At 47.7% G+C, this 26,108-nt stretch overlaps 1 protein-coding gene across 3 annotated transcripts; it reads left to right on the plus strand.

Moving 5' to 3' along the window:
- The first annotated feature begins 385 nt into the window (after window positions 1–385).
- hmbox1b (homeobox containing 1 b) lies at window positions 386–25,812 on the plus strand. Of its 3 annotated transcripts, none has more exons than XM_042332921.1 (9): window positions 386–645; window positions 7,101–7,570; window positions 11,438–11,523; window positions 12,933–13,043; window positions 14,152–14,305; window positions 19,210–19,292; window positions 20,572–20,667; window positions 21,612–21,706; window positions 24,645–25,812. In XM_042332921.1, the coding sequence occupies exons 2-9, from the start codon at window positions 7,119–7,121 to the stop codon at window positions 24,786–24,788; spliced, it is 1,221 nt and encodes a 406-aa protein (XP_042188855.1). In that variant the 5' UTR covers window positions 386–645; window positions 7,101–7,118; the 3' UTR covers window positions 24,789–25,812. The 3 variants fall into 3 exon arrangements, with proteins under 3 accessions (XP_042188855.1, XP_042188856.1, XP_042188857.1); XM_042332922.1 differs by having other exon boundaries at window positions 21,615–21,706; XM_042332923.1 differs by having other exon boundaries at window positions 21,618–21,706.
- Window positions 25,813–26,108: the final 296 nt, after the last annotated feature.

Here is a 26,108-nt window from a genome sequence, read left to right on the forward strand (position 1 = left end):
ATGCGCACTCCCGATCCAAGATGTGCGCACGCGTGAGTGTGTCCGTGTGCGAATGAGGGGAGAGAGAGGGGGGGAGGAACTACACTTCCCGTCGTGCTCGAGGTGGCGCGGCTGTGTGTCGGTGTTTTGCTTCCCCCCAAACCCACCGCTGTGTGTGTCGGTGTTTACCTTCCCCCCTGTGTGTGTCGGTGTTTACCTTCTCCCCCCCCCCTGTGTGTGTGTGTGGGTGTTTACCTTCCCCCCCTGTGTGTGTGTGTGTCGGTGTTTCCCCCCCCCGGTGTGTCGGTGTTTCCCTCCCCCCCCCCCCCGGTGTGTCGGTGTTTCCCTCCCCCCCTCCCCCCCCCCGGTGTGTCGGTGTTTCCCTCCCCCCCCCGGGCCCCCGGTGACTGGGTGGCGGGAGTCATGGCGGGTGTCGCTCCGACATGAAGGCGCCGCAGCAGAAGTTTGGAGCTTCTCACCGCCCTCTCTGTACCCGTTTCCATTTGTTTAGGTATTTTTTTGAGGGGGAGTTCGCCCTCTTTTCCCCCTCCTTTTCCGCTGATGGAGAAAGAAGGACAACCACAACAACAGTCGCCGCAGCGCCGAGTTTAACACCAACGTGTCAATGGTTTAGAGCAAAAAGGCCAAAAAAAAGGCGATTAGCAGGTGAGTGACTGTAACCTGAGGGGTGGGGGAGAGGGGGGGGAGGGGGGGGAGGGGGGAGAAAAGGAGAGGGAGAAGGGGGGAGAGAAGGGGAAAGGGGGGGAAGAGAGGGGGAGAGAAGGGGAAGAGAGGGGCGAAAGAAGGAGGGGAGAAGGGGAGAGAAGGGGGAAGAGAGGGGGAGAGAAGGGGAAGAGAGGGGCGATAGAAGGAGAGGGAGAAGGAGAGGGTGGGGAGAGAGGGGGGGAGAGGTGGGGAGAGAAGGAGAGGGAGAAGGGGGGAGAGAAGGGGAAAGGGGGGGAGAGAAGGGGAAGAGAGGGGCGAGAGAAGGAGAGGGAGAAGGGGGGAGAGAAGGAGAGAGGGGGGGAAGAGGAGAGGGAGAAGGGGGGAGAGAAGGATAGAGGGGGGGGAGAGAAGGAGAGGGAGAAGGGGGAGAGAAGGGGAAAGGGGGGAAGAGAGGGGGAGAGAAGGAGAGGGAGAAGGGGGAGAGAAGGAGAGAGGGGGGAAGAGGGGAGAGAGAAGGAGAGGGAGAAGGGGGGAGAGAAGGGGAAAGGGGGGGGAGAGAAGGGGGAAGAGAGGTGGGGAGAGAAGGAGAGGAAGAAGGGGAAAGAGAAAAGAGATCGCGCGGAGAGAAGGGGAGAAGGTGGGAGAGAAAAGAAAAGAGATCGCGTGGGGAGAAGAAGGGAAGGAGGGGGAAGAAGGGAGGAGAAGGGGGAGAGAGGGAGAAGAAGGTGAAGGAAGGAGAAGGGGTTGGGGGGGTTGGTGGGGGGGTAGAGAAGAGAGGGTGGTGGGGAGGAGAGAAAGAGGAGAGAAAGGGGGGAGAGGGAGAAGAACGGAGAAGAGAGAGGGGAGACGGGGAGTGGGGGAGGAGAGAGGGAAGGAGGAGAGGGAGAGGAGGGAAGAGAGAGTGCATAGTAGGAAAAGAAATGGAGAGAAGAGAGTGAGGGGGGGGGGGGGGAGGAGAGAGAAGAAGAGGGAAAGAGAGTGGGAAGAGAGGAGGGGGAGAAGCAAGAGGGGTGGAGAAGGGAAGGAATGACTGGAGGAGGAAGGAAGGGGAGAGGCAGAAGGGGAGGGGGTAAATACCACTTACTTTTGGTACAGCATCTCACAGGATTCACTATAAAGTGTAGTGACTGTGTATCCTGCTGTTAAGTATGTCAGACGATAAAATGAATGGTCGAATCTTAACTGGGGATTTAATAGCCATGATAGGGAGGAGGGGGTATTTGGTTGTGCATTGGGGAATAGGAAGGGGGTTGGGATTTGAGGTAATAAAAGTCCTTGTGTTGAATACAGGGGCTATAATGTTAATGACTGACACAAAAACCTTCAGAGGCCACTTGCTATGTGTTCATGTATTGACTGTGTGCCGTAGATTCATCAGAATGATACCAGGACTTGGGAGGGTTTGATTATGAGACCAAGTGCATAAACACGGTCTGTATTCCCTCGAGTTTAGAAGGTTGAGCGGTGATCTGATTGAGGTTTTTTAAACAATAAAGAAATTCGATAGAATAGCTACAGAGAAACTCTTTCCTCTGGTGGGGAATCCAGGACAAGGGGCATCATCTTAAAATTAAAGCTTGGCCATTTAGGAGAGAAATCAGGGGCAGTTTTTCACCCAAAGGTTAGTGGAAATCTGGAACTCTTTCCCCCAAAAGGCTGTGGATTCTGGATCCATTCACATCTTCAAGATTGAGGTGGATAGACATTTGTTAGGTCAGTATCAACGGATATGGGGCAAAGGCGGGTAATTGGAGTTGAGGTACAGATCAGCCATGATCTAATAGAATGGGGGAACCGGCTTGAGGTCCTGAATGGCCTACTCCTGTTCCTATGAGTTTGCGCTGCTCTTGTTGAATATAAATGGTTTAAAGTTTCTTTGGTGTAGTTTTAAAGCCCTCCATGGCCTTGCTCCTCCCTACCTCTGTGACCTACTAACCCCATACCAACCTGTCCACTCCCTTCACTCAGCGGACTCTGGTCTCCTCCACATCCCCCACAATGCCTGCCCCACCATTGGCGGTCGGGCCTTCAACCTTTCTGCCCCATCCTTTGTAACCATCCAACAGTTCCTTCGCCTTGCTCCCTCCCTTGCCTCCTTCAAGGCTCATCTCAAGACCTTTCTCTTCGATCGTGCCTTTGGCCACTCTCTTACTCTTTCCCTCCCTGCCTTCCACCTCTCCTGATCCCAACCCCCAGCTCGAGTGCCAAACCTTGACTGTCCAGCACCTTGGGACATCCTCCCGACGTGAAAGGTGCTATGCAAATGTAATTCGTGGTTGTTATTGTAGTGACCGTGTATTTATGTGTAAAGAACTTGCCTTATGCACAGGGGAATTTGCTATCAGTACTTGTGATCTAATTTCCGAGGGCTGAAGAAGCGTTTTGTAATCCTTGCTTTTGTTTGGATCATTCGGGTGTCTGATGCATGTGGTAACCCATCACCATACTTAAGAGCATCAGGACCACACTCCACATGAACTCGCACATGGAGATTCCTGTGTTTTGGAATGGAATGTGTGCTCGCTCCCCAGAGGGCTGCGTCTTGTGTGTCAGCCAGGCTCAGTGTATCCTCTGAGTCAGAAGATGGTGGTTTCAAGCCCCACATTCAGACTTAGAACTCATATAGTCTAAACTGACACTCCAATGGGAGTGTGCTGCGTTGTCAGAGGTGCCGTCCTTCAAATGAGATGTTTAACGTGAGGTCCTATCTGCCTGGTCAAGTGGATGTTATAATCCATGGCACTACTCAAAAAGAGAAGGGAGCTTCTCCTGGCCACTGTTGGCTTGGGAGTTGATAAGTCTCAGACACCAGGGAATCAAGTTCACAGAGATGGAAATATGTTTTCAAAACTTTATTGCAGCATAAAACATTTACAGAAAAGGAATAAGCAACCGAGAGAACAGAGATACCAGTGGCTTCTGTGTGCTTAATCTTCTATCATTCTGTTCTTCTCCCGGATCTGTTCCAAAAAAATCAACAGCTACGTTTATACTCAACTTGTTTACTACATTCATAACTTCCTTCAGTTAAAGATTTACAAAGGATGTGTAGCACGGAAACAGAACATTCAGCCAACCAGCTACACAAGTCTTCACCCGCGCGCTTACTGACTTACTGAGCCCTGGGGAACACTGCACACGATGGTGCGATGGCTGGAGGAGAACTTGTTAGAAGATATTTACAGGATATTGTTGTGGAGCACTTTGGGGGGAATATGAAAGGCACTGTAGCAGATTTCTTTTGCTGCAGCATTCTTACATAACAGGGTGACCAAAAAAATCACATTACCATTATAATGTCTAATAACTCTTAAAGAAATGATGATATTTGTTTTTTTTAAATAGGGTAATTATCACAACTTTTTGGTCACCCTATATATCTTACTGCCTCAGCTATCTCCTCCCCAGTTTCCCTAATAATCCCTGTGCGCAGTCCATCTGGACCAGGTGTCTTGTCCCTCTAAATTTATATTCCTCTAAATTTGCATTCCTTCTCCACAGCTTAACTGTTGTGTTTTTACTCCCTGCCTGAATTGTTCTTACTAAACCTTCCTTATTTTTTTTTTACTTTGAAGCGTTTTGGGTGAGTTGTGGCGGCATAAAGTGTGGTACTTCACACTTTTTTTTCTGATGCTTTAGGCGGGTGCTGTTATACTGCTGTGCATTTTGCGCCGCTGGAAAATGACTGGGCATTTGTTCCGCTGTACTTTTAAGTGAGGTTATGTTGTTAACTTTGTAACCTTGTTTGATCTGATTAATGCCTGTGAGCTCGGTTTGGTACAGTAGTGAAGAAGAGATAGCTTTGTCTTGTGTGAGACACGGAGGCTGTGTCTGTGTATGATAACTCTGTGGCCTTACTGTCCATGGTTGAAAGAAAGCAAAGGCTCCTTATCTAATGTCCTTGTGTTACCAATGCAGTCACTTGGGGGAAGGAATGTTCAAATGAGATAGTCTTTGTTGGGTGAAGTTGGATAAACAAGAACGTGGCATCTGTGAGACCAATTAAATAGTTGGAGTTGAAGGAAAGGCTATGTAAGCAATTTAGGTATAAATGTAGCTATTGTAGCTGCTGATTTTATAACAGACCTCGGATAGAAGACCAATATGGCGGCGGGGTGGCCCTCATCTCCAAAGCCTCCCTTGGTCTTTCCCCCTACTCCTCTGGCTGCTTCTCCTCCTTCAAGCACCTCACCCTCTTCCATCCCTCTCTCCCACTGAAAATCCTCCTGATCTACCGCCCCCCCACCAGCCCCCCAGCCCCTTCCACACAGATATCTCTACTCTCCTCTCTTCCCTGTCACCCTACTCATAATGGGTGATTTCAACCTCCACCTAAACTCCCTGTGCATCACTTCTGCCGACTTCACTGCACTTCTCTCCTCCCTAAACCTCACTCTTCATATAAATTCACTCACCCACAATCGTGGTCATGCCCTCGACCTCATTATCACCCAGGGCCTTCACATTTCCCACCTTAGCATAGTGGACAAGGCCATCTCGGCCCACTTCCTCATCTCCTTCTCCTCTCACATCCCTCTCTCCTCTACCAAGCCCTCAACCATTCTCTACCGCCCTTGGAAAAGGCTACCCCCTGATATCAAATCATCAGACATCCTATCCGTCTGGCCTTCCACCCGCGGAGATCCTGAAGCAGCCGTCCAGCTGCTCCATGATCGCCTCTCCTCCACCTTCAACTCCCTCGTTCCCCTGAAACTCAGGACCATCTCCAAACCCACCCGATCCCCCGGTATAACAAACATCTCCGCCGCCTAAAAACCCAAACCCGGCTGCTTGAGCGCAGGTGGTGGAAAACCGGCCTTACAGTCCACCGCCAACTGGGGCTCCAGCATCTCCATAGCTACCGGCGTTCTTTGACACGAGCAAAAAACGGCTTCTACTCCAACACCATCTTAATAATAATAATAATCCTTGCATTTGATATAGCGCTTTTCACGTCGGGAGGACTTCCCAAAGCACTTCCCATAGAACACACTGTAAAGTGAATTAACTGTATATTTGTGGGCGAACGCGGCAGCCAATTGCGCACAGCAATGTCCCACAAACAGTCGTGGATTGAAAATGACCCATTTATTATTGTTTTGGTTTTGGAGGATTATTATTAGGCTCTGTGTGGAGTAAGGAAACTTGCCCAAGGTTTGGCCCTGACCCCCCGGGGACTGAACTCAGGTCTCTCACTTGCAAAGCGAGTGCTCTAACCACTGAGCTACAGGACTTGGAGGCTAAACGCATACCCTAAAATCCTTTTTTCCACCACCCACTACCTCCTCCGTGACCCCCTCAGGCCTCCTCAATCTTCATATTAAATGCCAAGTGCGAGGAGGTCATGGACTTCTTTTCATGTAAAATTCACTACATCTGCCAGGCAGCCTCCTCCACCTGCCCGTTGTCACCCACCACTACCCCCTCTCTGTCCCCCTCCCCATCATCAGCTCCTACCACGACCCCCATCCTACATTCCTTTCTGCCCACCTCGCAAAAGTCTTCGAACGCGTTGTTGCAAATCAACTCCGCGCACACCTCTCCTCGAACCCCTCCAGTCCGGTTTCCGCCCACAGTACAGAGACTGCGCTTGTGAACGTCACACACGACATCCTCTCTATCTGTGACCGGGGCTCCCTCTGCCTCCTTGTCCTACTGGTATAGCGCCTTATCACATCTCCGAGACATCTCAAGGCGTTTCACACAATATACTGTAAAGTGAATTTTGTGGTTGACTTAAAGTTTCATCAGTCTACAATGGTATAACACTGGATAATCACACAGCGCAGAAGGAGGCCATTCGTCCCATTGTGTCTGTGCCGGCTCATTGAAAAGAGCCATCCAAATCAATGCCACTCCCCCGATCTCTCCCCATAACCCTGCGAACTTGTCCTCCCCAAATAATTATCCACTTCTCTCATAAAAGTGGTTATCGAATCGGCTTCCACCATCCTTTCATGAAGGCAATGCATTCCAAATCCGAACAACTCGTTGTGTGAAAAAATTTCTCTTAACAACTATTTTAACTCTGTGTCCTCGCGTTACCGACCCACCCGCCAGTGGAAATAGTTTCTCTTGGTTCACCCTATCGAATCCCCTCATAAATTTGAAAACTTCTATTGAGTCTCCTCTTAACCTTCTCCGCTCCAAGGAGAATAATCCCGGCTTCTCCATCCTCTCCTGATAACTGAAGTCCCTCATTCCTGGTGCCATTCTGGTCAATCTCCTTTGCTCCCTCTCCAATGCCTTGACATCCTTCCTAACGTGTGGGGCCCAGAACTGAACACAGTCTCTCGATGTGGCCTAACCAGTGCTTTATATAAAGGTTCATCATAACTCCCATAACTTAAGAACCCGGGCCCCCTCGCTTGCGAGGCGAGTGCTATAAGATACAGGACTCCACCTGTGGGCAGTTACTGTCCAGTGTAGTGACTGTTTGTGTGTTTTGCTCACAGCGCCGGCCTGGCGGTGCCATGTCTCACTACACGGACGAGCCGCGGTTCACCATCGAGCAGATTGACTTGCTTCAGCGGCTACGCCGGACAAGGATGAGCAAGCGTGATATGCTGCACGCGCTGGACACGCTCGAGAGGCTGGAGCAGGAGCACTCCGAAAAGTTTGGGCGTCGGCAAAGCTACAGCAACATTCCCACAGCCGTATCCTCCACAGTGAGCACCTCCACACAGACCCCGTACAGCGGGACTTCCCCCTCCCCCAGCAACAGTCATGACACATCCCCACCCCCCCCACTGCTCTACCCCAACAACCTGAATGGCCGGGATAGTGTGGGTGGGGAGCGTCTGGCCATCACCAATGGCACACTGTCACCAAACCGTCCCCACAGTAACTGTGTCCCCAGAGTCTTCAGTTACCTGACACCTGAGGACGAGGCTGACATTGAGGACAGGATGGAGGATCTGATGAGGTGAGCGGCAGCAGAGGTTTCATCCCTGGATGCAAGTGGAGGAGCGCGCACCAGCACAGGCACGATGGGGGAGCGCGCACCAGCACAGGCACGATGGGGGAGCGCGCACCAGCACAGGCACGATGGGGGAGCGCGCACCAGCACAGGCACGATGGGGGAGCGCGCACCAGCACAGGCACGATGGGGGAGCGCGCACCAGCACAGGCACGATGGGGGAGCGCGCACCAGCACATGCACGATGGGGGAGCGCGCACCAGCACATGCACGATGGAGGAGCGCGCGGGGGTCGAGCATTGGCACAGACACTGGCGGTGATGGGGTGGGGAGAATCACAGACACGGAGTGAGGGAGACGAGCACCAGTAAAGACACCCATTCCTGGAAAATACTATTTATCCTGAGCTGTTCTTTGATCATCGAGCGGTTGGTTATATAAAGTACTTGTGGACTTGATAATTCTTAAGTGCTTTGCTGTAATGAGGTCAGATGTCGTCAATGTATTTATCGGTCAACATAGCAGCCATTTTAAGAACAGCAATATCATAAGAATATAACAAATGCTGTCCGAAAAAAGATCAAGGTCCAGCTAGTTCACCTTTCACCTTCCTGGCAGTTGCAAGTACATATGTCCCAAACTACCTATGTACTGTATCCCATAATGTTATTTCCTAACTAAAATTATCTAATCTGTGTTTGAAAGAATCAACATTCCTGCTTCAACCGTCTCCCGAGGGAGCCTGTTCCACAGGTTCACTATTCGCTCACTGAAAGATTGTTTGCGTGGATTTGTTCTGAATTTATCCCCTTCAATCGCAGGCCGTGTCCTCCACTGGTAACATTTTCTCAGTCTGATGACATTCCCTGTACCACCACCCTCTGGGTTCTTCCGGTCAATCAATTGCATATCCATTGTAATGCACCTCCCGCTTTCTTTACTCTCGGAACCAGTCTCTCAAGAGGAACTATACCAAAGGCCTTACTGAAATCCAGACATACAACATCCACAGCCTTAACCTTATCAAGCTCCCTTGTCACACCATCAAAGAACAGCAGTAAATTAGATTGGCAAGACCTTCCTTATGAACTCATATTGGCTATTATTTATGGTTTTATTTCTGTACAGATGCTCCATGATTTTATGCTTAAGAGTCTCCATAATTTTACCCGTAATGGATGTCAAACTTACTAGTCTGCAGTTTCCTGGGTTACCTTTCCTAAAAATAGGAGTAACATCTGCCTTTCTCCAGTCCCCCGGCACATCTGTAGTACTGAGTGATTTTTGAAAGATTTGTGTCAGCGTCTCTGCGACTTCCTCCCTTAGTTCCTTAAGAATCCTCAGATCCAATTTATCCGGTCCCTGGTGGAGTCCTGTAGCTCAGTGGTTAGAGCACTCGCTTTGCAAGCGAGAGACCTGAGTTCAATTCCCCGCAAGACGAAACCTTTGGCAAGTTTCCTTACTCCACACAGAGCCTAATAATAATCCCTCCAAAAAACAAAACAATAATAAATTGGTCATTTTAAATCCACGACTGTTTGTGGGACATTGCTGTGCGCAATTGGCTGCCGCGTTCGCCCACAAATATACAGTCAATTCACTTTACAGTATATTCTGTGATGCGCTTTGGGATGTCGAGAAGACGTGAAAAGCGCTATATCAAATGCAAGTATTATTATTATCATTTATTTATCTTAAGTTCACACAGCTGTTTGGCAACCATGCTGGTAGTGATATGAATAGTGTTGCAACTTTTCTCTGTGACATCCTTGAATTCTCTTTCCAGATCAGATAGGTTACACATCTCCTCCTTGTGGTAAAAACTGATGCAAAAAAACTTATTTAGCATTATTGCAGCCTGTGCAGCATTATTTGTCATGTTGTCTCCCGAACCCAACTTCAGTGGCCCTATTCCATTGCTTGTTTCTCTTCTACTCCTAATGTAACTAAAAAAAAAGTTTTATTATCCTTCACATCTCTTGCCATGTTCAATTCAAAGCTTTTCTTTGCCATTTTGATGCCTTTTTTGCAGTCCTGGCATGCCTTCCGGTATGGAGTCTGCATTATTTCCATGCCATTTTCCTTCATGGCCTTTTTTTTTACACTTATGATTTGCTTTGCCTTTAAGCTTGGTACCTTTGCTTCGCGTGGGTAAATATTGTTCCATTGCCTTCATAATCAGCTCGTTGATGGAACTCAATACGTCCTCCATTCCCATTGCCAGGCCCACTCCGAGATATTATCTCCTCTTATTGGCTCTTTTACTGAGTCATGAAACAGTCTTGCTTTAACTCTAGAAAACCCCTTCCTTGTCTTACACATTATTATCCCAATCTATTTTGGGTAAGTTGAAATCTCTAACTAATAGCCTTCCTTATCTCATCCCACAGTTCCAGATCGAGGCTTTCAACCTGGCTTGGAGGTCTATAGCAGACCTGGCAGGCTGCTGGATTGTCTTGGTGCACGGCATTACCGTGCCTGTCTCAGCCATCACTTGGGTTGACATACATCGCTCTCCAGAGAGAAACTGTTGGAGAGCTTCAGGGATGTCTGTTCTTGGTCCATTTGCCGACCACAACTTCTGGCCCCTTTTCTAACAGAGACCTAATCTCCTCCTTTAGGTACAGGGACTCCTCTCCTACTGTCTACTCCTAGTAAGGTCTGCTCTAATACATCATCAATAAATACTTCTCCCTTCCTAATACTTTGGTGTGTGTGCAGTCGCTCGCAAAGGCTGACCACCTTGAGTGAATCTACCAGCTTGAAGTTACTGCAGATGAATTCATTCAAAACCTGGGCCTGGAAGGCAAATATCTCACAACTTCTGCAACGCACAAAGTATTCCATTGTTATATACATTATATGAGGGAAAAAGGTTTTCTCACCTGCACCTCCTTCCCCCTCTGCACTGAATTCCCACTCCCACCAAATTCCTCTTGACAGAAGAACTGGTAAGCAAATAATTAACTAATTAACTGATCCCTAACACCCGGCCTGTGACTTACTGCCAATTGGCTTGTTTACCTGTTTTGCTTGAAAAGTTCTCTCTTGTTCAAGAAACAATTCCTACTCTTTTACGAAAAGAAAGAGTTCTCTCTTGGTTTCTAGTTCTCTCTTGCTCAAGAATTCCCATTCTCACCAAATTCCTTAACAGAATTCTCACTCTGTTCCCCCTCACTCAGTTCCCTCCTCACTCTGCTGGGCTCTCTGTTCAAAAAGCAATGAAATGAATAACTGCTTAATCTGGAGGATCAAGTGAATCTGGTAATCCAGTAATCTAGTGAATCTACTCTGCACCCCCTCTAGGGCAAGTATGTTTTTTTTTAAATAAGGAGACTAAAACTGCACACAATCCTCTAGGTGCGGTCTCACCAAGTTCCCTATACAGTTGCAGTAAGACTTCCCTACTCTTGTACTCTAAACCTTTTGCAAAGAACGCTAACATGCCGTTCGCCTTCTTAGTTGCTGCTGCACCTGCAAACTGAGACTGGTGTACTGATGACTGATGTCAAAATAACTGGTCTATAGTTCCCCATCTTTTCTCTCCCATCCTTCTTAAATAGTGGTGTTACGTTTGCAATCTTCCAATCACTGGGAACCATTCCAGAATCCACAGAATTTTGGAAGTTCAAAGACAAACTATCTCAGTAGTCACCTCTTTTAAAACCCTAGGATGTAGGCCATCAGGTCCAGGGCATTTATCAGTTTTAAGACCTGATAATTTACCTAAAACCATTTCTTTACTAATATTAATTGCGTTTTTCAATGCTCTAATATCCACAGCAGGTAATAATTATAACACCTTTCACTACTGAAAGCCCTGTAGCTCAGTGTATGATGGGAGTGATGTTCCTTGTCTCTTCTGCCCTGCAGGAGGGACAACGTTGCAGTAAAGGAAGAGATCAAGGCTTTTCTCTCTAATCGGATGATTTCCCAGAACATCGTGGGACAAGTCACAGGTGAGTGTCCCCCGGCGAGACCAGACTTTACAGCTCATTTATACAAGCGCAATTCTTTGACTAAAGTGCTATTAGTTGAGAGGTTTTTAAAATAGTAAAGTGATTTGATAGGGTAGCTACAGAGAGACTATTTCCTCCAGAACAAGGGGCATAATCTTAAAATTAGAGCCAGGCCTTTTAGGAGTGAAACCAGGAAGCAGTTTCTCACCCAAAGGGTAGTGGAAATCTGGAGCTCTCTCTCCCAAAAAGGCTGTGGATGTTGGATCCATTCACATATTCAAGACTGAGGTGGATAGACATTTGTTAGATCACAGTATCAAGGGATATGGGGTAAAGGCAGGAAATTGAACTTGAGGTACAGATCAGCCATGATCTTACGGAATAGCGGAACAAGCTCGAGGGGCTGAATAGCTTCCTCCTGTTACCGTGATTCAATGTCTAAACTGAAGTTAGATTGTCACTGGGTGTTGGGTTAATCACAACTAAAATGTCCCTTTGGCCCATTGAGCTCATTGTTCCCGCCATCCCATCCTCCTGTTACAACATCGAACTGTTTCTTAGACCCTTCAACCAGCCTTCCTAGTAACCCTGTTCCAGCTGTTAGTTCTCCCTTTGGGTTTAAATAAATACTTCCTGGTGTCTGATCTGAAATCGTCTGAACAATTTCAGTTGTGGAGCTCTGTACCATAGTGGTTAGAGCACTCACTCGAGTGGATCCGGGTTTGATTCCTGGGCAGGGCCAAACCTTAGGCAAGTTCCTTACTCCCTACACCTCTGCTTGCCTAGCATTCAGTGGCAACCTGGTTGTTAGATCATTATCCAGAGTTAATATCCCGTCAAAAATAAAATTTAATAATAATAATTTGGTCGCTCAATCCCAGACAGTTTCTGGGACACATCTGCAAACAATTGGCTGCCACACTTTGCCCACAAAATGCAGTCAATCCACTTTTCAGTACACTCTGTGAAGCTCTTAGAGTTGTCTCAATGACATGATAAGGTGCTATATCAAATGCAAGGATTATTATTCACACCGCTGAACATATGCCCTCTTACAAAGGCACAGGTTTAATCAGACGCCCTGTTAAGTCTGTCGGCCAAAACTGAATTTGAATACCCCACGGGTGCCTTAAACCTTCAGTGCTTAGCACCCAGAGGTGAAAGTCTTGCCGGCTCAGTCAGGCTGACACCACAGTTAATCTCTCCACGCAGGTGATTGTCGGCTGAAGGGCATGTGGAGTGGGATGTAGGGAGAGCTCTATCTGAGAGCCGGCACCGGCGCAGTGAACGTCTTCCAGCGATTGTATGACCAGCGCGTGTTGTGGAGCGGCACAGCCTGACCTGATCGCTGCTCTGTGTGTGTGTGTATGTGTCTCTGTGTATCTGTGTGTGTGTGTGTGTGGTTACAGGTATGAGCCGAAGCTTCATCTCGCAGTGGCTGTTGCAGCAGGGACTTGATATGAGTGAACTTAAGAAGAGAGCCTTGTACAGGTGGTACCTCTTGGAGAAGACCAGCCCAGGTAATACGGCCAGCGGCTTGGCTTGGGTGTAGGAAACTCCAATTTAGATCATTATCTCCACTGTCTGCTGACAGCGATGATCAGCCTATTTGCTCAGCTCCTGCAATGAGCACATCCCCTCACTCCACACGCCGCTGTTTATCAGCAGTCAGTAGGAACCCGGCTGTTCGTTGATTGGCGGATTGCTTTCCCCCAAAAAACTGGTCATTCAATCCACGGCAGTGTGTGGGTCACTGCTGTGCACAATTGGCTGCTGCGTTTTGCCCACAAATTACAGTCAATCCATTGTACAGTATATTCTGTGAAGGGCTTTGAGACGTCGGATATAAGAAATGTCCACCGGCCACAAGACCAATATTTTATCCTGATTGGCCAGTCCCATTGCCGGGCAGTGCCTGAGCCCCTGGTGACCTTCTCCTGATTGGCCAGTCCCATTGCCGGGCAGTGCCTGAGCCCCTGGTGACCGTCTCCTGATTGGCCAGTCCCATTGCCGGGCAGTGCCTGACACCCCGGTGACCGTCTCCTGATTGGCCAGTCCCATTGCCGGGCAGTGCCTGAGCACCCGGTGACCGTCTCCTGATTGGCCAGTCCCACTGCCGGGCAGTGCCTGACACCCCGGTGACCGTCTCCTGATTGGCCAGTCCCATTGCCGGGCAGTGCCTGACACCCCGGTGACCGTCTCCTGATTGGCCAGTCCCATTGCCGGGCAGTGCCTGACACCCCGGTGACCGCCTCCTGATTGGCCAGTCCCATTGCCGGGCAGTGCCTGACACCCCGGTGACCGTCTCCTGATTGGCCAGTCCCATTGCCGGGCAGTCCTGAGCCCCTGGTGACCGCCTCTTGATTGGCCAGTCCCATTGCCGGGCAGTGCCTGAGTCCCTGGTGACCGCCTCTTGATTGGCTCGGGGCCTGGCCTGCATGTAGCCTGGATTTGCTCTTCGGACAATGATGTCGGAAATGATTTGGGCCAAAAAATATGGCCTGAGCCTGACTCACCGCTCCTGATAACTGGTCACTGTGTGACCAAGGCCTGGAGTGACGAGTTATCAGGAGTTTACAGTTCTCCTCTGGTTGAGCCTGAGTGAGGGTTTCTTTTGTGTTTGTTGAGGAGCCACACTGAGCATGAGGCTGGCCTCCTCCACCACCGAGGAGCTGGAGTGGAAACAGACGTCAACACCTTTGGGCACCGGCTTTGGCAGCTTTCGCCTGCGGAGGGGCAGCCGTTTCACCTGGCGCAAGGAGTGTCTGACCGTCATGGAAAGGTACGGCTTCAGGTGTAAACCGCATGTAAATGCTAGCGCACCGGTGACTGCCTCCCCCTTAGCCCCGCAGGCTCCGGCCTTCTCCACGTCCCCCGCCCGGATCTCTCCACCATCAGCAGTCGGGCCAGCAACCTCTCTGCTCTACCCTTTGGAACTCTATCCCCCAGGCCCTTGATCTTGGCCCCCTCCTCCACCTCCACAAATTACGTCTCAAGACCCTCCTTCTCAACTACGCATTCGACCACCCTCCAACCCTCCCTGCCCCAAACCCCCCTGATTCCAACACCACCAAACCCGCACCCACCGCCAGCTCGGATCCAAATCCTTAACTGTCCAGCGCCTTGGGATGTCCTCCTGACTTGAAAGGTGCTATACACGTAATTTGTTGTTGTTGTGGTAAACTGTGGATACACATAGTGTATAATGTGCTTTGCCCAGATACAGGTGTGTGCTATTTAGCTCAATATGAACAAGACGGAAGCTTTTCTCCTCAACTCCCAACAATATCTCCTCACCTCCATCTGTGATCTCCTCAATCTCCTCTGCCTAATATATATATTTTATTATATAATATAATAATGTGGTCAGTCAATCCATAACTGTTTGTGGGACGCTACTGTGCGCAATTGGCTGCCGTGTTTCACCCACAAAGTATACAGTAAATTCAGTTTACAGTATAAGAACATAAGAATTAGGAGCAGGAGTCGGCCATTCAGCCCCTCGAGCCTGTGCCCCACCATTTGATAAGACCATGGCTTCTCACCTAACTCTGATTACCCGCCCTCTCCCCATATCCCCTAATCCCTCTATTTTTCAAGAATCTATCAGTCTCAGCCTTGAAGATGTTGAAGGACTGACATCTACAGCCTTCTGGGGGAGTGAATTCCATAAAGTCACTGCCCTCTGAGTGAAGAAATGTTTCCTCAACTCTGTTCTAAAAAGCTGACCCTTTATTTTCAGACTGTGACCCCCGGTTATAGATTCTCCTTCCAGGGGAAACAGTCTCTCAGTGTCTACTTTATCCGCCCTTTAAGAATCTTATATGTTTCAATAAGATCTCCCCTAATTCTTCTGTACTCTAGAGAATACAGCCCCAGTTTATTCAGCCTCTCCTCATAGGTCAGTCCCCTCATCCCAGGAACTAACCGAGTGAATCTACGCTGCACCCCCTCGAGGGCAAGTATGTCCTTTTTTAAATAAGGAGACCAAAACTGCACACAATACTCTCGGTGCGGTCTCACCAAAGCCCTATACAGTTGCAGCAAGACTTCCCTACTCTTATATTCTAAACCTTTCGCAATGAACGCTAACTGCCGTTCGCCTTCTTAGTTGCTGCTGCACCTGCAAACTAACTTTTTGGGACTGGTGTACAAGGACACCCAAATCCCTTTGAATACTAACACTATCTAACTTCTCCCCTTCCAGAAAATAATCTGTTCTTTTATTCTTGCTACCTAGGTGAATAATTTCACACTTGCTAACATTGAATTCCATCTGCCACCTACTTGCCCACTCCCCGAGCCTATCTATATCTTGTTGCAATCTTTTTGCATCATCCTGAGAGCTCACTCTGCTACCTAGTTTAGTATCATCCGCGAATTTAGACACATTACATTCAATGTCCTCGTCCAGATCATTGATGTAAATGGTAAATAGCTGAGGCCCAAGCACTGATCCTTGTGGCACTCCACTAGTTACATCCTGCCAATTCGAGAATGATCCGTTTATCACTACTCTCTGCTTTCTACCCGATAGCCACTCTTCTATCCATGTTAATATTTTCCCATTAATCCCGTGGGCCTTGATCTTGAGTAACAGCCTTTTGTGTGGCACCTTGTCAAATGCCTTCCTAAAATCCAAATATACCACATCTACTGGTTCCCCCTTATCCAACCTGCTGGATACATCCTCAAAAAATTCTAAAAGGTTAGTCAAGCATGACTTCCCTTTTGTAAAGCCATGTTGACTCTGCCTAATCTTTTTATGGTCTTCCAGGTATCCCATAACTACGTCTTTTATTAAGGACTCAAGAATTTTCCCTACAACTGACGTCAAACTAACTGGTCTATAGTTTTCCCTATTTTCTCTCCCACCCTTCTTAAATAGTGGAGTTACGTTTGCAATCTTCCAATCAATGGGAACTTTTCCAGTATCCACAGACTTTTGGAAGATTATAGACATGCCATCCACTATCTCAGTAGCCACCTCCTTTAAAACTCTCGGATGCAGGCCATCCGGTCCAGGGGATTTATCGGTTTTAAGACCCGACAATTTACCTAGAACCATCTCTTTACTAATGTTAATCTCCCTAAGTTGCTCGCTAACATTGTCTTCTTGGTCCTCTATTTTTGGTATGTTTCCAGTGTCTTCTACGGTGAAGACTGTAGAAAAATACTTGTTTAATGACTTCGCAATGTCTTTGTCACCTATTATAATTTCTCCGGTCTCTGCCTGTAATGGACCCACATTCACCCTCGCTAGCCTTTTCCTCTTTATATATTTGTAAAAACTCTTGGAGTCTGTTTTTATGTTTGCTAGTTTGCCCTCGTAATCTATTTTCTCCCTCTTGATCAATTTTTTGGTCCTCCTCTGTTGTTCCCTAAAGTTCTCCCAATCCTCGGGTTTACTACTCATCTTCGCTGTTTTATAGGCTTTTTCTTTTGATTTGATACTTTCCCTAACTGCTCTAGTTAGCCATGGCTGCACCACCTTTCCCATGGCATTCTTATTCCTCAAAGGAATATGTGCTCGTTGGGAATTTTGCACTATCTCCTTGAATGTCTGCCATTGCTGGTCTACCGTCAAAGTTTAGTCTCCCAGTTTATTCTGGCTAAATCCTCTCTCATACCAGCAAAGTTGGCTCGATTTAAATTGAAGACTTTTGCTTCAGACTTAACTACTTCCCTCTCTAACTTAACGCTAAATTCCATCATATTATGATCGCTTTGCCCGAGAGGAGCCTTAAGTTCCAGTTTGCTGATCAGCCCTGTTTCATTACACAAAACAAGGTCTAATATGGCTTGTTCCCTGGTCGGCTCCTCAGCATATTGATCTAGAAAATTATCTCTAATACATTCTATAAACTCCTCTTCTATGTTACCTTTCCCAATTTGGTTGTCCCAGTCTATGTGCAGGTTAAAATCACCCACAATTAGTGTCTTTCCTTTGCTACATGCTCCACTAATCTCTTGATTTATACCTTGAGCGATACTTTGACCACTGTTTGGGGGTCTATAAACTACTGTGGAGTCCTGTAGCTCAGTGGTTAGAGCACTCGCTTCGCAAGTGAGAGACCTGAGTTCAATTCCAGGCAGAGGGCGAAACCTTGGGCAAGTTTCCTTACTCCACACAGAGCCCAATAATAATCCCTCCAAAACCCAAAACAATAATAAATTGGTCATTTTCAATCTACGACTGTTTGTGGGACATTACTGTGCGCAATTGGCTGCCGCGTTCGCCCACAAATATACAGTCAATTCACTTTACAGTGTGGTCTGTGAAGCGCTTTGGGACGTCCTCCCGACGTGAAAAGCGCTATATCAAATGCAAGGATTATTATTATTACTCCCACTATAGTTTTCTGCCCCTTGAAGTTACATTATCTACCCATACTGACTCTACATCTTGCTTTTCAGATTTAAAATCTTTCCTCTCTACTGTTTTTATCCCATCCTTTATTAGCAGGGCCACGCCCCCTCCTCGTTTACCACATCGCTTATCTTTCCTATATACCACGTAGCCGGGAATATTCAGTTCCCATCCCTGATCACCCTGCAAACCATGTCTCGGTGATGGCTACTAGATCATACCGGTTTTTACCTCTATTTGTGCAACTAATTCATCTATCTTGTTACGATATATTGTGTGAAGCGCTTTGAGACCTCTTAACGATGCGATAAGGCACTGTACCAAATGCAAGGATTATTATTTTATTATTATAAAAACCTGTCTGTGGGCTCTCACTCCCCTGCCGTTTCTACATTAAATTTGAATAACATGTATCTGCCCAAATCCTGAATCTGCCCATATAATAATAATCCCGGCACTTGAAGTGGCTCTATAACGTCAGTGTCTCAAAGCGCTTCATAGTTTTTCTGTAAAGTGTGGTGACTGCTTATTTTTAGGCAAACCCTCAAATATCCTGTCCTTGCTTATAGCGGTCTGGGACGCTACCCTGGGGGAAGGGCGCTATATAAATGCAAGTTGTTGTTGTTGTCCCCCGACCCACCCGCCCCACCATTGGCGGGAGAGCCTTCAGCAACTCTGCCCCCTAACCTCTGGAATTCCATCCCCCAGTCACTCCGCCTCGCCCCCTCCTTAGCCTCCTTCAAGTCCTGCCTCAAGACTCTCCTCTTTGACCAGGCCATCGGATTTAAACTATTTGTATCAATCACCTCCTAACTCATAATGCCACTCCCCTGCCTTCCATTACTCCCGCACTTACCGGCTGCGCTGAATTATGGCAATCATAGCCCTGACCGTCGACGCATGAGCAGAAAGAACTTGATATCCTGCGATTCCAACACTTGCTGATAAGTGCACATGTGGTGACGGGTGAAGACTCATTGAATCACGGGAAATGTAGTCTTAATCTATCACCACATGCGCACTTACCAGCTGCATTGAATTACACGTGCACAGAGTAGTTCATTGATTAAATCAGATTTTCAACGACTTATACAGTTTGTCTACAACTCGGACTTCATGCAAGTCATATTAAATGTTATAAAACCCGAGGGATACGACGTATGTGAGTTTTACTGGACTATAAAGCTTTTACGAGACCTTTCGATGTGATGAGGTGATTTCTCTCTAAGGCAGGTTTGACTGATGGCCAGCTCTGGACTGGCCGGGGCTGTGCGGTGTCACCTGATGGAATATCTTGTGTGCTTTTCTTCACTTAGTTATTTCCATGAAAATCAATATCCCGATGAAGCCAAGAGGGAGGAGATCTCTAACGCCTGCAACGCAGTGGTACAGAAGCCAGGTGAGGCATAACTTTAAATAAAACACAGCTGGTGGGATAGCTTTCAGGAGTGTGTTGGGATTTCCGATCCCATAGTTCGAAATGTGACTCGACAGTCCAAATATGGTGCAGTCAGGTTTATTATGAACAGAGTGAACACAACATGCATTAACAAGTTACTGAAACTGTCTAACAAATTATATTTGAAGATAGTCACACAACATCATGGAACACCTTCCTTGTGATTCTTAAAGGGACCTCTCCACACTCCGTCTCTCTCTCTCTCTCTCTCTCTCTCTCTGGAGTCTTCCTGTTCTTCTAACTGTTCTCACCTAGAGGTGGGCTAGTTATACCCTTTCTCCAAGTGTCCTTCCTAGGGCCCCTCTACCCACTTCTGATACTGTCACGTGCTCAGGTTAATCAATCGTTTGGCTTGGTGCCAGCCTGACCGAGTCTCCACGAGGTCTTCCCTTTGTCCTGTCTAAGATAGGAGATTGATCGGTTTAGGGCTGTATCTGGTGCTCGTTACTTTATTATGTGTAACCATTAGTACATTCCTGGGATGGTACCAAAGTCCTCCAGTTTGACCAACTTGCTCATTTGTTGCTATGGTATATGCGGGGCCTGTCAGAATCTAACGGCTTATTGCTGAGCTGAGATCCTGTGTCGACCGGTACCTTGGACCGTTACCTCTGTGGGCTTGTTGTTATTTACTGATAAGTGGTAATCCTCTGCCCTTTTCCACAGCTGCCTTGTTACTCCTTCAGAAACAGAGCAAACCAGATGTGTCCTATCCCATGACCGTCAGTACTTTCTCCATTCTACATTTGTTTAATGTTCATTATTATTAGACTACAACTTCTATAATCTAACAGGTGGGATTGACTTACAGAATGCCAGCCCCGCTCACTGGGTAGCACCTCCCTGCCTCCTTCTGCTCGCACCCACTCCGTCACTCAGCCAGCTCGGGCCTTCTGCATGCCCTCCTCTTCACCATCGGCGGCCACGCTTTCAGCCAGTACAACAAGAAGCTTGATGGTGGAGTGGAAGGGATGAGGGACAAGCAGAAGGTCAGAGCCAGCCGAGCAGAGGCAGCAGGTAGTGGAGTGGGGAGAAAGCAGGTCAGAAAGGTAGGGAGGTTCCAGGGCATGAAGGGATTGCAAGTCTCTTCATAGAGCAATGTTTATGGGCACACGGCAGTGGATCATTGCCTGTCCACATTGTCGGGTATCACCACAAACCCAGGGCTTTGGCGGCTAAACCTGACATGATCTGCTACTGTGTGGTTTTCTGTCTGTAGGTAAGAAGCTAACGGAGACCGAGCGAGTGACCCCACTGAAGGTGTACAACTGGTTTGCCAACCGCAGGAAGGAGATCAAGAAGAGAGCAAACATTGGTAATGTTTAAGGAAGTTGTAGAATCACAGACCGTTTACAGGACAGAACGAGTCTATTCAATGTGGTGGTAGACCTGTAGCTCAGTGGTTAGAGCACTCGCCTCGCAAGTGAGAGACCTGGGTTTGATTCCCAGCAGGGAAAAACCTTAGGCAAGTTTCCTTACTCCACACGTCGGATAATAATTCCTCAAGAAGAAAAAAATAATAAATTGGTCACTCAATCCATGACTGTTTGTGGACATTGCTGTGCGCAATTGGCTGCCGCGTTTTGCCCACAACTATAGTCAATTCGCTTTACAGTGTGTTCTGTGAAGCGCTTTGGGACGTCCTCCCGACGTGAAAAGCGCTATATCAAATGCAAGGATTATTATCATTATTATTCAGATCAACGTGTCTGTGCCGGAATTCCCTACTCTAACCCCATTCCCTGCTCTCTCTCTCTCCCCATCGTGTCTGTGCTGGAGCCATTAATATCCCATGGCGCTGGCCAGTGTAGGGTTGGCACCCGAGCTGGGGATTAGGATTAAAAGGGGTGGAGGGCAATGGGAGTGGGGATGAGAGGATGATCAAAGGCACGGTCAAAGAGGAAGGTCTTGAGACGGAGACGAGAAAGGGGGCCTATGTTTCCTGAACTTCTATCACAATTTTTAGATGTTTTTTTGAGCAAGAAAAGAATCTAAAAGATGTCTGCCCTTTTGAGTAGAGGTTGTTCTTTTGCATGTTCATTTTTTTCAATTTAGTCACTCAATCCACGACTGTTTGTGGGACGCTGCTGTGTGCAATTGGCTGCCATGTTTTGCCCACGAAATACAGTCAATCTACTTTGCAGTATATTCGGTGATGTGTTTTGAGACGTCTCAACAACGTGATGTGGTGCTGTATCAAATGCAAGGATAATTATTAATTATTATGTATTTTTAATGGATGTTTCTGCTTTTTCAAAGAAGCAGCAATCCTGGAAACGCATGGCATCGATGTGCAGAGCCCGGGAGCTCATTCCAACAGCGACGACATTGATGGGAGTGATTTCTTGGAGCAGGTGAGGGCTGTTGATGTGTGGCTTTGGGTGAAACTCTCTGGAGCACTTTATAAAAGAACCGCTTTCTTTTCTGCCTCGCGGTTCCTGCCAAGATTTATTCTTCACCGTTTTCTTCTCTCTTCTCTCCTCCTGTCCCCAGGGCGGTCACTCCCGCTGGCGCTTGGTGCCAGGGGCTCTACCAGCCCGGCGGGACCTCGCCCAAATAGGCCAACCCGCCCGTCCCGCACTGGCTAGGCCAGAATGTTGGTGAGTGTCAGGAGGTGGGGGAAAGCAGTTAACAGCACATCCCCATCTCCCTGCCCTCAGCCACAATCACATCTAATCAGACAACTTTACAGCACAGAAGGCCGTTCAGCCCATCATGTCTGTGCCCGCTCTCTCTCTCTCTCTAACTCCGAAAGAGCTCTCCCTCCAGTCACACTCCCTGTCCTTTCTCCAGTCCGTGCTCCCTCTCTCTCTGTAACAGAGGAACAGGAGTAGACCTTTCAGCCCCTCGAGCCTGTTCCACCATTCTTTAATGGCTGATCTGTACCGCAAGTCCATTTACCTGCCTTTGCCCCGTGTCTCTTAATACCCTTTCCTAACAAATAGCTCACCACCTCAATCTTGAAGGTATAAATGGATCGAGGATCCACAATCTTTTGGGAGAGAGAGTTACAGATTTCCACTAACCTTTTTGTGAAAAACTATCTCCTGGTTTCACTCCTAAATGGCTCTAATTTTAATGATGCCCCTTGTTCTGGATTCCCCCGCCAGGGGAAATAGTTTCTCTGTAACTGCCCTATCAAATCCCTTTATTATTTTAAGATCCTCAGTCGGATTAACAACTAACAGCCCTCAACCTCTAAACTCCAAATAGAGACCAAGTTTATGCATTTTACAGACTATTACTCTGTACTACAGACTGACTGTTGAACCCAAAACTCAGTCTCCTTTCACTGTCCCTTAAGTGGATGGGTCTCCTCACTTCCTTCAGTCTTCCTTTCGTCTTACGAGAGAGAGAAATAATGCACATTCCATCCCAACATTCTGACTCTGGGATTTCCATGTGTTGGTGGGATACATGGAATTCTCGGTTTGGTTTGGATGCTCTTAAGCCCCGGTGATGGGTTTCCGCATGTGTCAAACACACTCGCCCGGTAAAAAAAACATTGTCCTGACAATCTCCAGACTTCAACCAACAGTTTCAATCAATTAAGAATCATACAATGTTAGAAGCACAAAAGGAGGCCATTCGGCCTATTGTGCCTGTGCCAGTGCTCTGAAAGATCTTCTTGTTTAGTCCCACTCCCCTGGCCTTCCCTTCTCCCCCACACTCCATTTATATTTTTCTTTTTAAAATATCTGCCCAATTTTTGTTTGAACTCTAATGTTGTTGTTGTAATGGATTCTGCTTCAACCAGTGCCTTTAGAGTGTTGCGTGTCTGATTGGAAATGATAATGATCTTACATTTACACCCTCTCATCACCGACCAGTGCAAATAGCTTCTCCTTATTTATCTCATTAAATCCCTCACCTTTTTAAATACTGCACATAAGAACCTGAGTGGATTTACAAAGAGGAGAACAAACCATGTCAACATCCTTTAGGACACTAATAATAATAATCCGTGCGTTTGACATACCGCCTGATCACTTTGTTCAGACGTCTCAAAGTGCTTCATAGAATATGTTGTAAAGTGAATTGACTGTATATTTTGTGGGTGAAATGTGGCAGCCAACTGTGCAGTGATGTCCCACAAACAGTCGTGGATTGAATGACCAAATTGTAACAACCAGATTCCTACTTACTGCGAGGTAACCAGAGGCCTGTGGAGTAAGGAAACTTGGAACGTCCTCCTGATGTGAAAGGCACTATATAATTGTAATTTGTTTGCTTGTTGTTATTCCACATGCCAAGGTTTCTCCCTGCCCGGGAATCGAACCCAGGTACACTCGCTTGCGAGGCGAGTGCTCTAACCACTATACCCCAGGATTCCACTCCTTCTCAATGCTGGAGATGAGGTGGTCAGCAATGCTCCCTATATTAGGGGTTGGGACCCTGTGGTAAAGTGTTGTACTTTGGCTCCTCCATATGATCAGACTCTGTGCTGTGCAGGGTCTGCGGTGTGGCTGTGAGGCGGCTCTTCTGGGATCACAGGTTCCCAATGGTTTTGCCACGAATAGCACGAGAAGCCGGCAACCATTCTCACCAGCGTTTTCAGCATTTAATAATAATAATCCTTGCATTTGATATAGCACTTTTCACGTCTTCTCGACACCTCAAAGCGCTTCACAAAATATGCTGTAAAGTGAGTTGACTGTATATTTGTGGGTGAAACGCGGCAGTCAATTGCACACAGCAATGTCCCACAAACAGTCATGGATTGAAAATGACCAATTTATTATTGTTGTTTGGAGGGATTATTATTAGGCTCTGTGTGGAGTAAGGAAACTTGCCCAAGGTTTGGCCCTGACCCCCCGGGGATTGAACTTAGGTCTCTCACTTGCAAAGCGAGTGCTCTAACCACTGAGCTGCAGGACTCCACGTCCCATTTAGTGGGACTGAGGCATGAACCTGTGATACACACCAGAGATCAGATGTGCACTGCAACTCCTGTCGGTCTACAGGGTACCCACGGGAAGTGTGTGATGTTCACACAGGAAGTGATGTCCTGGGTGATTTGATGACCTGGAGGTGGCCATTTTTGTCATTCAAGATAGATCAACGTTTGGAAAGGAAGAATGTGACAAAATACTGAGAAAGAGATAGGAGTCTTCAGGTTCAGGAGAGAGTGCTTCTGGGAGTGAGGTAGCTACACAGACACGATGGGGGAAAGAGCAGAAAATGGGGTTAGATTAGAGAGCTCCAGTGGGGGAGCGAGCACCATTGGTAGCATTGTTCATGGTGAGAAAGTTGCTGTTTTCCTAACGCTCCAACCCTTCTCCCCAACCGCAGGACGATAACACAAGTCCCAGTGACCTCCAGCAGGATCCCATCTCACTGGCAGTGGAAATGGCTGCTGTCAACCACACCATCTTGGCTCTGGCCAGACAGGGGGGCGGCAGCGGGATAAAGACTGAGGTGATTGAGGATAACTGAGGCGAGGAGGACAGGACCAAGATGTGGTGCAATGTGGGACCGACCAAACCTTAATGTAAATCCCAATATATCTGTACATGATCTTGTTTTCAGCGAGCTTAGCTTCTCCTCATCCACTCGTGACAGTCAGTGCCTTGGACGGGAGGATGTGCCTCATGTCCCCTAGGGCTGGGGTTCTGGCCAAAGAAGCTGCTTGTCTTATTGTCAAACATTAGTGGGGACCTGATGTCTTCAGCCCAACGCCTGAGGCCAGTCTTGATGCAATGCTTCCTGAAGCTTTGGCTCTTCATTCCTCAGTGTTCAAGATTTCAGCAGACAGCGATGTCTGTGAAACACTTGAACCTGTTTCCTAACCATGAAGCTGTACCCAATACTGGCACAGTGCTATTACCCGAGTTCACACCCTTCCTCACCCCACACTCCAGTGACGCTCACCATCAGCAGCCCAGTAACGTTGGCTTGTGCTCCCTCAGTCTGGGCTCAAGGACTTTCGAACGAAGAAATGAGAATGATCTGGGTGGGGTGAGGATCACGGAAAGATGTCCTTCGGAATGGCTGGGATTGTGGAGTGGAGAGATAGCCTGGCTCCTTGGGTGGGGTGGGGGGGATAAACTAAATCCATTTAGTAGCCTACGGCAGCCTCCCAACGGTCTCCAGTCAGCAGGCATCCAGGACAGCGAACGCACTAACTGTTGTCCTCAGTGAGTTAGGACTGTTCACCAGTTAAGGGATGAAGTGAGTGACTGTAGTGTGTGTAGATGAGGTGAGTTATTTTTAGAGAACTCTCAGCATCACCACTTTGTTGTATCCGATGCCCTCCCAATCATTCAGGTAACATTGCCTGGTAGCCGCAGCTTCAGCATTCCAGCCGTGAAGTCTGGTAACCGGCATGGGCCGTGCCTTTACCGGGTGGTGATGGGGCTCCCTCCCTGGGTGCTGGTGGAGGCAGGTGCCAGGCTGGACACAATCTTAATCTTGCCAGCCCAACCCTGACAGCTTTCTGTAGTCCTTGTCCAGCAGCATTGGGGCTAGTGGTGTGCCAGTGTAAACCACGAGTAAACCTGGGTATATTGTGTGTATGTAAACCATGTGTAAATGTAGGAGTATCATTTGTCGTGAATCATGTGCCTTGTGTAAACACAGGCATATTACACAGCTGTGTAAAGCGGGAGGTTATGTGCTGTGTAAACTGGTTTGTACAAAGGGAATTGCAAAATGCCCTTAATTTAGCTTTACAATCAACAAAACACTCGGTTGCACAAGGGTTTGTTTACACGCCTTACACACAACTCCCACAATGTGCAGGAATCTCAGTGAGGG

This window comes from Callorhinchus milii, unplaced genomic scaffold (genome assembly GCF_018977255.1).
Source record: "Callorhinchus milii isolate IMCB2004 unplaced genomic scaffold, IMCB_Cmil_1.0 Scaffold3, whole genome shotgun sequence".
Lineage (NCBI taxonomy): Eukaryota > Metazoa > Chordata > Chondrichthyes > Chimaeriformes > Callorhinchidae > Callorhinchus > Callorhinchus milii.